Source organism: Parasteatoda tepidariorum, chromosome 5 (genome assembly GCF_043381705.1).
Source record: "Parasteatoda tepidariorum isolate YZ-2023 chromosome 5, CAS_Ptep_4.0, whole genome shotgun sequence".
NCBI lineage: Eukaryota > Metazoa > Arthropoda > Arachnida > Araneae > Theridiidae > Parasteatoda > Parasteatoda tepidariorum.
This window is the reverse complement of record NC_092208.1, coordinates 5,257,821-5,272,838: the sequence shown is the minus strand read 5'-3', so window position 1 is coordinate 5,272,838 and position 15,018 is coordinate 5,257,821. Positions and strand designations below refer to the sequence as shown.

Genomic DNA, 15,018 nt, shown 5'->3' with positions numbered 1-15,018 from the left:
ATTAATAATATACTAATAATGTTATTTTCCATGTTATCTTTTGTAAGATTATACAAATCACCGAAATACGAGGAGTTTTCATTTAAATAAACTTTTACTTTAAGAATGAAAAATTGCAAAAGAATGTGCATAAATATTAGAATTTTCTGTGGGGTTCATAATTAAAATTTTGACGCCATCCTCCATCTATCACATTTTCTGAAGTAGTTTAAAAGAAGAGTTGAAACCTCTTTCGGTGAGTGAGAAAAAGAAGAGTTGAAACCTCTTTCGGAAACTAGAAACGGAGATTTTTGTATAGTGTTCTGTGGCAGATCGCCATGTCCTGGCAACTTCTAGGCATCAACCCACCAGATTAAAAAAACATCATGGAAACCAACCAACTTTAAAGGTTTTCAGATTCTTTCTCTTACCTCCAGGCAAACCTGTAAATTTTTTTTTTTAAATTTTCTTATTCAAAATAAATTTGGTATAGTTGGCTTGGCAAATCAAGGTACAGAAATTTTTCCATTCTGTTTTTAATAAAAGTAAAATGTTGGACTCACAAATGTTTACTCTTATATAATTTTTAAAAAATGCAACTGCTCGTCTGTGACTTAAATAGTTGTTATGATGAAAATTACTAATGTTGTATAAAAGAATTATAAAATGTGGCCTTCTTTAATTTCATTGACACATACAGTAGATTGATTGTTAATACAGGATTCCAAGTAGATCACCGAAGTCAAGCATCACTGACTGTGGGGATATTTCCTTATCGTGATCTGTCACGCCAATTACAGTCGCCAAAGGGCCAAATAGATTTTAAATTTGCATCTCTCTTTTTTTTAAAAAAAATAAAAAATAACATGTAGATGTTTGGCTGGAGGTCTGCAAGTTTTACCTTTCGAGTTGATCTCTTTCAGTGATGTCTTTTTTTTTTTTTAAGTTTCTTGCGGACTGCTGTCCGGAAGTTGATGGAAATCTCTCCTTGACTGCTTTTAGTGTGCGGGTGGGTAACTACTTTGATCAGCCCGCGATGGGACCAAGGATATATGGTATTGGTCCTTGTTAACTGTTATACCCTAAAGTCTGCCCAGCTACCGAATTAGACAGGGCCGGATTTAAGCAAAGCTATTGAATGCAGTTGGCCCCTTATATATTTAACTCCATTTTCAATTCATCAAGTGCAAACCCATTATTTTTTTATTGTCAATTATTAAACATCAAATTGTTTTACATGATACTGCATTCGATAATTACTAGATTGTCAAAATTATCATCATAGTTTACCTAATGTGGGCCAATGCCTTCCTCTGAAGATTTCTCCATAATGACTTCCAATTTACTTTTAATATCCAATTCTTTTTATTAATTGCATAAAAATCAGACTCCACCGAATCAGTCCACTCCATGCTTTCTTGTTCCAGTGGGTCTAAAAAGCAATATCTTTTATATTATATTGTCATCACTCATTCGAATTATGTGGGCCATCCAATTTATTTTTATGTATTTAATAATTTCAGGTTGTTTTTAAATCTTGTACAGTTCAAAGTTAAATCTCCTTCTCCAATTATTGTTTTCATTTACGCATTTGAGTATACTCATCAAAAATCTTTATCTAAATATTGCAATGCAATTTTCCTTCAGTTTCATTGTCCAAGCTTCAGAAGCATGTGTCAAGACCAGCCTGACAAGAGTTTTGTAAATTAAAAACTTGGTTTTTCTTGAAAGAAACCTAGAATTAATAAATTTTCTCAGCCCTATTTACCATTTAGAGTTGGGTTTTTATTTCAGGAGACATTCTGTTATTAATAGTAATAGGTAGAAATCGGTATTAGAAAAAAAAAATCCAAGAAATATTGCCAAAACGAAAGAAAATTATAACACTACATCAATTTACAATGGAATCAGCTCGAGTTGTGATCGATGAAGTGAAATGTTTGATTTAAAATGTTCATCTACAATTGATTTTAAATTTTCATTACAAATTAAAATGTTCATTACAAATTTGGGTAGATTTTATTTTAACCAAATTTAAAAAAAGTGTGACATTTTTTTGCTATAAATCTCAATTTTGAAACAAAATCCCATTCACAGTCAAATTTTATTAAAATGTAAAATATTTTAATGTAAAATATCTAATGTAAAATAGATATTAAAAAAGTGAAAAGAACATATTTCCTAGAGCGAGTTGTCTTTTAAACTTTCGTAATTTCTAATTTTTTTTATTATTATCCAGTTAAAATTCTAGATAAAGTCAGTCATTATCAATTTTTTTTTTTTTTTTAATAAAAATAGAAAAATCCAAGCATTTCTTTCCTCTCCAATGGACTTCCAAATTCATCTTTTGAATATAATTCGGAAGGAAAAAAAATTTGAAAATTCTGCAGAGTAGCAAAAAGAACTATTTTTCAAAGAATTAATCTTTTTGCAAGAACTCTGCAGCATTCTATGACAATGTCACTGTGTTGCCCCGATTCTGCTACAGGGCTTACTTAAACATGTATTTCTAATTCATATTTTTGATTCCCATTGTAGAATCACAGCGACATTGTTGCAGAATGTTTCTCATTTTGCAGAAAGAGTTTTCCTTTGGGATGTAACACAAAAACTTGGGTTTTCTTTTCTCTAAAAATTTTAGAAAGATTTTTCTTTTCTGCATAATTACATTCAAAAGATGCCTCTCTCATGCATAAGAGGTAAAGAAATGCTCATGATATTTCTATTCTCATTTGAGAATAAAAAATGATAATTGATACTGACTAGCTTCAGCTTGAGATTCAAATGGACAATATATAAAAAAATGTAATTGTATTTAAAAATCGTGAAAGTTTAAAAGATAGCTCACTTTAGAAACCATGTTCTTTCATCTTTTTTTAAGGACACCATATTTTACATTTAAATAACATATGACTATGAGTAAATATTTTGTCAAAAATTCAGTGTTAAAAATTATAGCAAAAGAATTAATCAATGCAGCAAATTTGTCCTTTTTTTATGAATTTGGAATAAAATTGATCCAATATTTTAAACATATTACACATAGGAAAATTTTAACTCACACATTTGGGTTTTTATTTTATCGCTCACGACTCACACCATGCTCTGATAATTTTTCGAACAACTTTTGCTACAAATTTGTATATTTTTTTTTTTAAAATATCCTGGTGTCTTCCACTGCTCAGTTATTGTGGGGAATGTAGAAATCTACTATGTCAACCTTCAGAGCAGCGATGGTTCGGGGAATAGAGCGTTCACATTCCAATAAGATGAACCGGGTCCGAATCCCAGCAACGGTTGGTCGATACGAATTCAGCATCCACCTTGCTGACGTGAAAATATCCTCAGTGGTAGACGGATCATGGGTTAGAGTCCTTTTGATGTCAGGCTAACCGTGGGAGGTTCTCGTGGTCTTCCTCTTAATGTAACGCAAATGTGGGTTAGTTCCATCAAAAGATCCTCCATGAAAGCAAATTTCTCTCAATTCAGGAGTTCCCTTGTCTTCTGGATTGGGTTCAAAATGACAAGGCTACGGAGTTGAACATTAGTTGTTGTACACCCAAAAATTGGATTGGCTGTTCAACAACAGTTATGAAATAAAAATAAAATCTCAACCTTCATCAATCGAGATGTACCCCAAGATGGAGTCGTTAGCATTGATGTTTAACAATTGTAGTGGTAGTTACACGCTGGATATTTTATATAGACAGCCTTCTATATTTAATGTTCTTAATTTTTTATTTCTGATAATTTTTTTATTTTCCAGATTGTAAAATGAAAATGACAAGCGTAGGTACAGATGGCTTGTTTGAAAACCATACAGTGAAAGAAATACAAGAGATAGAAAAAAAATTAAGGTTTGTCTGTTTAATATTTGAATAAATTGATTCAATTTTAGTTTATTTGTACCGTGAGTTTTAATGAAAATTTTGAAATATATTTTAATTTTCAAATTTAAAAAAAAAATTTAATATTTGCTTAGAACTTGCTATGTAGGAAACACTATGTTGAAAATAAATAAGAGTTGTTTCACTATTTTATCTAAATTCTCTGAATATTTAATTATGTTAATTGCATCCTTTAGTTTTGGTTTTGTTCCCCGTGGCAGAATCACGGTGACATTGTCGCAGAATGATACAGTGTTCTTGCATAACAATTTTTCTTTTGAAAAGTAATAAAATTAATTACTTCTCATCTATCACGCATTTAGATAATCTTTTTTTGACACGCTTAATTTACCCTGATAGCATCAGAAATCGATGTAATGTTTCAATTGTATTTTTGGCAGTTATTGATTTTCACATGGGTTTTGAATATCCCGATATATTTCAAACAATATGTTAAATTCGAATGGTGTGTTTGAGTTTTTAATTTTTAAAGCAATTATTTTATCAAATTTTTGGCAGTTATAGATTTTGATTTTTCCATAGTTTTTAATCCGATATTTTTCATACGATATTATTTATAACAACAACCTAATCTATTAATCTAAATCAAGTTTAGGACAGGTTAAGGGAATAAAACCCACCTGTCCTGTCCAAAACCAGTTTAGGACATTTCAGGGTTGAGGTTCCCTGGTCCAAAACCAGTTGAGGACCAGGGAACCTAAACCCTGAAATGAATATAAATAACAGCATAAATCAACTAGTGGTATTTGTTCATCGAATTCTATCACACATAAAATTCTTCAAGGTGAGTAATATGGCGTAACTACCACTATAAATATTAAATACCTATTCACTAGTATATAAGACATGTTAACTTGATTTTATCTTGAGGTACCTCTTGATAGATGAAGGTTGACATGGTCGATAATTATATCCCCTTAAATCTGACATCCAAGCAGGGGAGGTTTAATTTTTTTTTTCTTATGCAATTGATAGGAACACTAACAGTTAAGAATCACAAAAGAATTGTGTATAAAAATACATTTATTTATAAATATATTGTGTATAAAATACATATAAATATATTTTTTTCAACTTTTTTTTTTTTTGAGTGAGTTATTTTATTCTTATTATTAATTTTTTTGGTAAACTGATGTGGCCTTTTTTGAATTTGTGTATCTAAGATGTATCTGTTATATTTTCTTAGAAATGATATTGAGAGAAAAAAAGAGGAACTTCGCCAAATGGTTGGGTGAGAAAACATTTGAATTTTTCTTATTGATTTATTCTTTTGTATATGTGTTTACAATCTTTGTTATTTTCAGAGAGCGCTATAGAGATTTGATGGAAGCAGCTGACACTATAACAGAAATGAAACTGATAGCTGAAAATGTAAGTATGAAACCATATTTTCTGGTGTACAATTTTTTACTTCAATGTGTCTATTTGGTGTATAAATTGACATCCAAATTCAGGTTCGTCAAAAAGCAAATTTTTAACAAAATAAAAATGCAATTTGTTTCACTGAATTTACGATTTTATCGCACTTGGCAAGGTGGCAAATACTTAATATGGGCCCTAAATTTTCTGAAATCTTCAAAATGCATGTCAATTTGTGTGTTTTCAAAAAACAGAGCTCAGTTTATTGATGTTGTAGTTCACCTAAATTCTTGATATTTAATTAATTCAAACTGAATTTCTTAAAAAAAAAAAAATTGTTTTTAATTTCTAAAGCAAAACTTAGGAGTTGAAAACTCATTTTTCTATTTTATCATATTTTTGAAAAAGTCAATGTGAAAAAATAGTGAAAATGTCCTAAAAATGCAACATCTAAATAAAAATTTTGATAAAAATAAATAAGTGAAAATTACGAAAAATTTAAATAAAAAAAAAAAAAAAATTCATCTTAATTTGTAAAATAAATTTTGAAACTGTCATTTTCATTTTTACACAGCACATCTTGCATTTTCAGGAAAAGTAATGATGAAAGTAAAGTAAAGAATTCAAAGTCATTCTAAATTCATAAGAAGAATTAAATTAAAAATAATAAAAATGAAACATTTTCATTGAATGCATGGAAAAATTAAAATTAAAAAAATTGATTTTTCGTAAATCAAAGCTTTAAAACTGCTAATCTCAATATTTTTATGCAACCACATTTTATGGAAAAAGTAACAATAAAATTCAAATTCTGCCTGTATAATAATTATAACTCTTTTAAGAAATGTGATATTTCCAATTCCTTGGGTAGTATTTTGTGGGAGTCTGGAGATCCGTCTTTGAACTGCCGACCCAATTTTTTTTATTTACGACTAATAATTTTTCAACTCTGTAGCCTTGTAATTTTGTACCCTATCCAGAAGACAAGGGAACTCCTGAATCAAGTATTGGGAGAAATTTTGCCTTCGTGGAGGACTTTTTGATGGAACTAACCTACATTTGCGTTACATGGAGAGGAGGACCATGAGAACCTTTGACGGTCAGACTGATGGTAAGAGGGCTCTAACCCGTGATCAGTATACCATCAAGGATATTTTACATCAGCACTGTGGTCGATGCACGCTGGATGCAGTCATCACTGGGATTCGAACAGGTTCACCTCATTAGAAGGTGAACGGTCTATTCCTTGAGCTATCATGGCTCGATAACCATTTTAGAATTGATGATTTTAAAAATTCTTTATTGAGTTTTAATACTTATTTACATCTTAGGCTCTTACTTATTTACATCATACTGTTTGGTGCATATAGCCTACTTTTCCATTCTCCTAGGTTTCTGGCTTATTTTAAATTTTATAAAATCTGTTTGCATTTGTATTTGCCAAATTTTTCTTAAAGTTAAGATTCAAATATGAATATTTATTACATTATGGTAATCAGAACTATTTTGTTCATGTAAAGTAAGTCCTAACACTTTTGTTACAATTTATTTATTTATTTTATATTTTTTTGGAACAATGAACTAGGCATAAATGGGTTATATATGTAAAAAAAGATTTGTTGGAATGTCAAAAAATTTTATATTTTAAAAAATGTTTTTGTTATGAAAATTCGCAGTTCAAATTTCTTCATAAATTTTTTCTAATGGTAAAAACTGGAATCTTTCCCAATCATAGGAGATATTTGAATAGAATATTTTTAAATATGTAATGATGTTATATAATCTGAAATAATGGTTCTGTTTTTCAGGTCACAACAAATGTTAAATCAATTGAAAATCGATGCACACAACTGCAGAACAGCAGTCTCCAAAATGGTATCCTCTTTGGTATCCAAGACAAAGTTTTTGAAAGGTAACAATGCTAAACTATAATTTAATACATTCGAATTTGCTTATAATAATGAGTCCTTGTTTAATGAGATCCCAGATTCATTAAAGAAATTTAAAATATTTGGTTGGTACAATGTTGAGTTCATCGGAGTATAGCTCGCTTTTAGCGAGCAAATACCAGACAGAAATATTTTTATGATTCTGTTAACTGGTTTAAAGTTTAATTTTTTCTGCTGGATTAAGTTCTAATATCAACCAGGGATTTTTTTTTGTTGTTTCAGTTGGTTTTTGAATCCTAAAATAGTGCCTCATGTAAATAATTCAAGTTTAATCTATATTAACATATTATGGAAATTATTTCTACAACTAAACTGAACAAAAAGTACAGGTAACAAAATTTGTTATTACTCAATGTGTTTTGTTTCACAAATCTTAGAAAATACATTTATAACTAATTAAATAAATAATAGCAGGAAACCCTTCTATGCTAAACTCAGTTGACTTCTAATCCTTACAGTGAACTTGTTGCTTTACTTTATTCCCTTTCCTACTAAATTATTAATAGCATATCGTGTTTCCATTGTAACAAAATTAAATTTAAGTCTCTTAAAGATCCTATACCTTGCCAGTGCATCCTTTTCTACTTTGGACGAACCAAACTATCTATAAAATTTGGAACACGATAGATATCAAGAACACAACAAATCATCAATTGCAACTTATAAATGGAATTTTGAGCGAAAATTGACAAATTGAATTTCAGCACTGCCCAAGTTATTGTCACTCATCTTGATGCACTGGTCATGTATTTTGTCTATATCTGGTCTCAATAGTTTGTTTTTTCATCTTTATTTTTCTGTTTTTGTTGGCAACTTATATGTTTCAAATCACTTTTGGTTTTTCTCTTTCACAACTGGGAAGTCTTGAGAATGGGCACATATTAACATTGTCAACTTTTTATTTAATTTTTCATATTTTTTTTAAGTTAATGAAGTCTTTTAATCAAATGCAATTATAACTTGTTTTGTTTTATCTGAAGTGCACCTAAAGCATGCTCAGCTGCATTCAAAACTACTCTTGAAACAAAAAATTTGTTTCCAAAATGCAAAATTTATTCCTAAAAAAGTGAAATAAACTAATTTTTTTAACAAAAGTAAAATCTCTGCATTGTTAATTAATTGCACTGGGAAATTTTTTTTTTATTTATTTATTTATTTATTTATTTTGCATATATGCAAATATTTGATGTTTCCTACTTGGGTTGCGGAGCGGTAGTAGCTCAGGGGATAGAGTATTTGCCTTCAATTGAGGTGAACGGGGTTCGAATCCCAGCGATGGCTGGTTGAAGCGAATTCTGCTTCCGGCTTGCACGGACCGCAGTGCAGACAGAGAAATATCCTCAGGGGTTGATGAATCATGGATTAGAGTCCCCTTGCTATCAGGCTAACCGTGGGAGGTTTTCCTTTCCATGTGACGCAAATGCAAGTTAGTTCCATCAAAAAATCCTCCACAAAGACAAATTTATCCCAATACTTGATCCAGGAGTTCCCTTGTCTTCTGGATTGGCTTCAAAATCACAAGTCTACGGAGTGGAGCATTAGTAGTCGTTAACCCAAAATTGAGTCAGCTGTTCAATGGCGGTTATAAAATAAAATAATTGGAGTGTAGAGATTTAAAATCTGAAATGAGTTTTGTTCCTAGAGCTAAAAAAAAGTTTTTTTAAATGACGTTTTTAGTCTGTATTTTTTTTTTCAAAATGTACGAATTTTAAAACTTTATATATACTGGGTTTGCGTAAATGTTGTGACAAATTTCTGGGGAAGTTTTGGGCACATCATCAGGATTGCATAATAACCCGTGCCCTGAAATGTCGTCATACGCAGCTAGGGGTGCTTCCCTATTTTGACCTCTTCAGAAGCACCAAAAAAAAAAAAAAAACGTTCATAATAGTAAAACTCCCCCAACAAATGAGGATATTTCTGGGCATAGATTATTTGCAATTTTAATTCGGACGATGATGTGCTCTCATTGTTTGTCCCCTAGTTTGTCATTTTTAAACTTGTACTCTTTGACAAAAAATGTCATTTACAAAAATAAAAAGTGTAGCTTTGAGCGAGGAACATATTGCAGATTTGAAATCAGGTATTTTAAGATCTGTTAAAAAATCTTATGTAACAGAATGTTTTTTTCCTCCAATGTTATTAAACTTGCATTAGAAAATGAATATGTTTTTGCAAATTAGTTCCAAGTTAAATAAAATAATGTTTTTGTTAAGTCAGAATATTTAATCACTGCGTTACATACCTGCCTACTCTTCTGTTTTTATAACGAAGACGACTATCTATTTTTCGACTATCTCCTGTTTACCTTTATATTCTCAAATTTCTCGGTATTTGTTGAAGAAGTTTTCTTTAAAAAAAATTTGCCAATAAAATATCCGCTGATACTAAGAATACTTCCTATTATTCCTCAACAGATGGTGCTATTGCCAGTACTGCAATGTGTTGATCATTTATAGTTTAAGTAATTATAAATAATGGTTAAAAAAATCTTCTTTAGATTAAGATTTATATACATATTTTTTGCTTTGCTAAATATAAGTGCTTATTATTTTCAATTTTTAATTTCTCTTTTTGGCTTGCATAATTATGATTTATAACGAACTTGTTTTAAGAATTCATTATTATTAACCCTTCATTATTATAATGTCGTAATTATTAACCCTTATTTTGACCTGTAACAAATTTATCAAAATTTAACTCGTAGCCTGAAAAATGGTGCTAGTAAAATCTCCGTTATTTTATTTCTCCAACATTGGCAGATATGGCATTAGATCAGAGAAATTTTTCTTTGCTTTATGTATTTTTGTCATTTTAATTTTATTCTTGGAGAGAGTTTGACAAAACTTGAGCGTAGAACATGAGGTTAATATGAAGAAGGAAACAAAAACAATCTGTAGAAAAAGCAACCCATCAGAAATTTTTGGCCAAGATGGAATATTCCAAGAGTTTAAAAGAAAAAAAAAGTTAATAAGATTCCAGAAAAGCGATGGAATCTTATATTTGAGCATTCCAAGGTTTTTCTTACTTAGATAACAGCTGTACTTGCTCGATACTCTTGTCTAATTCCACTTGACTATAAATTCCAATAACTGAGTTAGTCCATCTGTATGAGTGATTTTAATATGTTGATTTTCATCGTCACTGTCTTCGTCATCTTTGCTAGATTCATTTTCATTATTGACGATATTAACAATCTAATCGATAATCTCAAAATCCAGCAGCTTGTTTTCCTGGGTATTTAGAAGATAAAATTCAGAATTATTTTTTTTGGGTGAGGGGGGGGGGTAGTTTTAAAAATAAACTAGAGCAAAAAATTCAGTTAAATAATAATATTCAGTCATAAAAATATTCAGTTAAATCGCAAACTCAGATAATTGGGACTCTACCGTATTACCTAGAATCTTCCTTTTTAAAACTTAGCTTTGTTTTTACTCCCCTCTAAAAAGCAAATAAAATTTTCTTTTTATTCTAGAAAGAAAAGCAAAGAATTTCTTTATACACTTGCATCACAAATCAAAATACTAATGGATTCACCAACAAAAGTATTTATAATTTTTTAATCGTTTTAGCTTAAGTGTTGTTATTATGATGTAAAAATTCTTTTCTCTTTTGTTAGATTTGGAATTCCATTGAAAGCAAAAATTTCATTGATTCAGTGTGCCTGTATTTGCTGGCGAGGCACATTCATTCTCTTCTTATTCTCAGTCCAGATTACTGTTCTCAGTTTCCTCTCATCAACAGGCAATGGTCTTCCATAGCTCAGTTCAGAACTGTTTTACTGCAGGTAATTTTTACTTATTTCAGTAATAAATCATAAAAAAAGTCTTCTGCTATTTTATCAATACAAATTTTGGTTAATACTAAACGATTTTGATTGCATTACTGAAATGAATAAATTATCAAAAGTGAAGTAAATTTATTTTATATTTTCGGACTTACATATTTCAATTCCTTTAAGATGAACCAATATTTATTATCATGACTTATTGCTCATAGAGGGCACTATTTTACAAATATATTTCATCAAAAAGGAATGGAAACACTATATAAAACGGAGCGATGCTGATGTTGCAATGCAATTTCGTTTTTGCTTCTAAAATTGTTTGATTAGTGTCTATTGGTTTTTAACCCTTAAAAGCAGCTCACCTAGATTATTCTTGCACACTTGAATGTTTAAAGAAGAAAGAATGCGATGAACGGACTAATACTATCGGTGACCACGGAAGTGTCTCAAAATTGGAAAAGGGGTTCTCCTCTCCTTCCTATATATATAATATAAAACATATAAAGCTTCAGCTAATCTTTTTATGTAATTCCTTTCCTGTAAATCCTTTTCTTAATATATATTCAAAACGAACTGCTCTTTCCAGCACTTTAAAATTCACATCCTGTCTTGTAATCTATTTATAGTTCACGTATGTATTAATTAGCAGTTTGACATTTTTCCCTTTGCTAATTTGTGAGTACCCCACGATCTATTTAATCAATTACAATTACTAACATTTCCCTAAAATGAGACATTTTGCGAATTTACTCTGCAAAATTTTCCCTAACTTTTATTGAGGAGCACAACGATTTTGTGTCTCTCTGATGATTGTTCTCTCTCTATTAATTGTTAAATAAATATTGTGCCCTCTTTCACTGCCTAAGACCTGTTTTAATCCTTCCACTCGGCAACGATGTTTTATATATATATATTATCTGAGAGATAAAGAGTCTGAATGATCTGAACCCTACAAAATGACAATCAAATATTCGATTAACTGTAAATTTAAAAACGCAAAGATAGAGTCAAAAATTGAAGGGGCTGTGTCCCTTTATTTATAAAATGTAATGGGACTAAGACCACCTCTGACCCCCCCCCCCTTGGTCCCATGGTCCTTCAACACTATGCAAAAACATGTACTGCCACCATTTCATTTTGTGGTTCCATATCATAAGTTTCTTTTAAAACTTTATGTATCTCAAGTTCTTTGTCTATACTTTTAATCTTGTGTTAATAAACACTTTTTTTTCCATTCTTTTTTTGTTTTAATTTTAGAATTCCCAGAAAGTTTTGGAATCGCAAGAGGCTGAACCTGAAGTAGATATTTTTTTATATACATTTTTCATTATTTTTTAAATTATTGTAGGTAAGCATTAATTTGGTTGTGTTAATTTGGATAGGATGTCTTAGGACCCATATGCTGTTTGTGTTTGCTCACTAATTCCTCACTGCAGCACATATTCTTAGAGTTTTTAAATACTCGTCAGGTAATGTTTGCTGTATTACAGTTTTATAATTTTTTTTTTCAGGCAGGAAATCTTTATTTAATTTTGTTTCTTTGTCATCCTTACAGAATGTACTGAAGAATCTATTTCAAGTTGAAAAAACTGGTATGGTGTTCTTCATGCTATTTTTCTTTTTCTGTTAAAACTTCATATTGCTTAACACAGTGATTCTCAACCTTTTATTATTTNTTTTTTTTTTTTTTTTTTTTTTTTTTTTGTCGTGGTACACTTTTAACGATTTCAAAATTTGACGGCACACAAAGAAAGTAATTTGTAAACAGCGAAATTGTTTACTTACCTATAATACACTGTGTAAAATAGTTTATGATAAATAATTCTGAATGTAAAATAAAATCTGTACTACAAAAGCACGTTTATTAAGGGGTTAATTAGCTCTTTTGACTTGGGCAGTTCTTATTTCGTCTTCTTTCCCTTGCATTGCATAATAGTTCTTTTGTTTTGTTTTTTATTTGTTATTCACTATTATTTTTTTTCTAGTTATTAATTATTAGTTTTTTTTACATTAATTGTTATTTTTCGTGATTCCTTGTTAAATTGTTTTTTGCTAACTATTGTTAGCTTGTTTTTGTTTGTTAATTATCCTTTGTTAATTTGTTTTTGTAACTATTAATTGCGTAGCTTCTTTTTATTGTTAGCTTTTATTTCCTTTTGTAAGCTAACATTTAGCTTGCTTTTTTTGTTAATTAATAATTTTAATAGTCCTTAAATTTCCTAAGACTGTCTGACGCAGGACTACCGCTAACAAAGATGTTTACACCGTTAAAGCGTTGAAAAATTATAAGAAGTATATGTATTATACTTTTCTTTAACTTAAACTTTACTAAAAAGCATTAAAATTTTTAACATCATTTCAAAAATTTGGCTGTGCACTTTAAGAATTTGGCTGAACACAAAAGTACTTAGGCACAGTGGTTGTGAATCACAGTAGTTATATAATAATTGAATTTGACCCTCAATTTTTAAGCGGTCCTATTATCCTATTTTATGTGTACATTTCACAAAATAATTCTCACTCATTATTAAAATAGCAGAAAATTTGAAGCTTTTGAAAAATAAAAGCAAACTAAAAGATAATCTGCGTATAAATTTTCTTCAAAAAAAAAAAAATTCTTAATGTATAAACAACTTGATATTTTAAACTGAAAATTATGAGAAAATTGACATTCAAAGATGCATTTTTAAATAAAAATTGCATATATAAACAAAAGATTTAAAATTACTAAAAAATTCATAATATAGAAGAATATAATATACTGAAAAATTCATTCAAATAATTATTTGTACTTCACAAATGCATAATATTATAGTTCCTAGAAATTGAGAACTTTTTGTAGATTAAGATTTTATAAAGAGATTATTTGTAGATTAAGATTTAGCCTGTAATTTATGAGATTATGATACATTGTCTGCATAATGAACCGTTTCTTTCTTTTTATTTTTAGCGAGAGACCAAGTTTGCCAGTTTGTCAATGTTGTACAGATGACACTAAAAATAATTTATGTTCTCTTTTATCCTTCCAATGAAAATGTTTCAAATAATGGTATTTATACATTTATTTATATGTTTCATTAAAAAAGTGCTTTTAGTTAGCAATTTTAATAGTATTTATACTTTTCTAGGTTTGGAGAGAAATTTACTGTATAATTCTCTAACGAAATTAATAAGTTCCAAAGAACCAGGTAAGTAAACTTATTGCACATCTAATTTATTGTACTGCTAAGTCTTTATAGTGAGGTTCCTATTCACAATTTTGGCTGAGAAACTGATTGTTAAATGTGGCACTGCGCAATGTATCATCACTCTAACATCACGATGTTTCTTTACACTAATATTTTGCATTTGGTGTGGTGTTATTTTAAATTCTTACACTTTTTGATTGATAAGTTTTCTTGAAATAAACTCAATCCTCAGTTACCTTACAAAAAAATGCTATAATTCGTCTAATTATCAATAAATTATCTGTTTTATTTTTAAAAAATCATTAAATCACAACAAGGACCTGATAAATTTTAAAAAAAAAAATTCACTAACTTGTCCAGGAGGGGGGTTTGCAACAAACATTAATCTGCCGCTGCTTAGGGCAGTAAATAAGTAATTATGAGTATAAAAATCAAAATTAAAATGCGTATTGAGATCATTCATAAAAATCTTCATAAACAAAAATATAAAAACTTTGCTGATGAATTGAGAAAGATTAAAAACTTAGGAACAGCTGGCACTATAATGCACGTAACATCCCATTCATCCCTTATCATAAGTTTAATTCATTACTATCAATAAAAAAAAAGGGGGAAAGCTGTTTGTGCGAGTGTACGGTCATCCATTTTTTAGTCGGGGAAAATGCTCATCGCTCGCACTTGTAACTGTCATTGCGCTTTTAGAAATAGTATTCATTGTCATGCGTTGTAGATAACGTAAAACACCGCACATATCTTGGTAAATCGCAATTGATGCTTTGAAAAATTGCTAATCCAAACATCGGATTGACGATGATTACATAACATCGAAATTTTCCAATGTGTCACCC

General features: G+C 29.6%; 1 protein-coding gene across 6 annotated transcripts in view; it reads left to right on the top strand.

The window, feature by feature from the left end:
• LOC107444406 (conserved oligomeric Golgi complex subunit 1) overlaps nt 1-15,018 on the top strand; it is a 53,205-nt gene that overhangs the window by 383 nt on the left and 37,804 nt on the right. For 2 of the 6 annotated variants that reach the window (XM_071180941.1, XM_071180944.1), the window contains exons 2-12: nt 3,746-3,836; nt 5,074-5,118; nt 5,192-5,258; nt 7,055-7,158; nt 10,671-10,740; nt 10,815-10,982; nt 12,240-12,281; nt 12,365-12,451; nt 12,538-12,574; nt 13,933-14,031; nt 14,111-14,170. In XM_071180941.1, the coding sequence (XP_071037042.1) occupies nt 3,754-3,836; nt 5,074-5,118; nt 5,192-5,258; nt 7,055-7,158; nt 10,671-10,740; nt 10,815-10,982; nt 12,240-12,281; nt 12,365-12,451; nt 12,538-12,574; nt 13,933-14,031; nt 14,111-14,170 (862 nt within the window). In that variant the 5' untranslated portion in view covers nt 3,746-3,753. The other 4 variants (XM_043048829.2, XM_071180943.1, XM_071180945.1 and 1 more) reach the window with 4 other exon arrangements.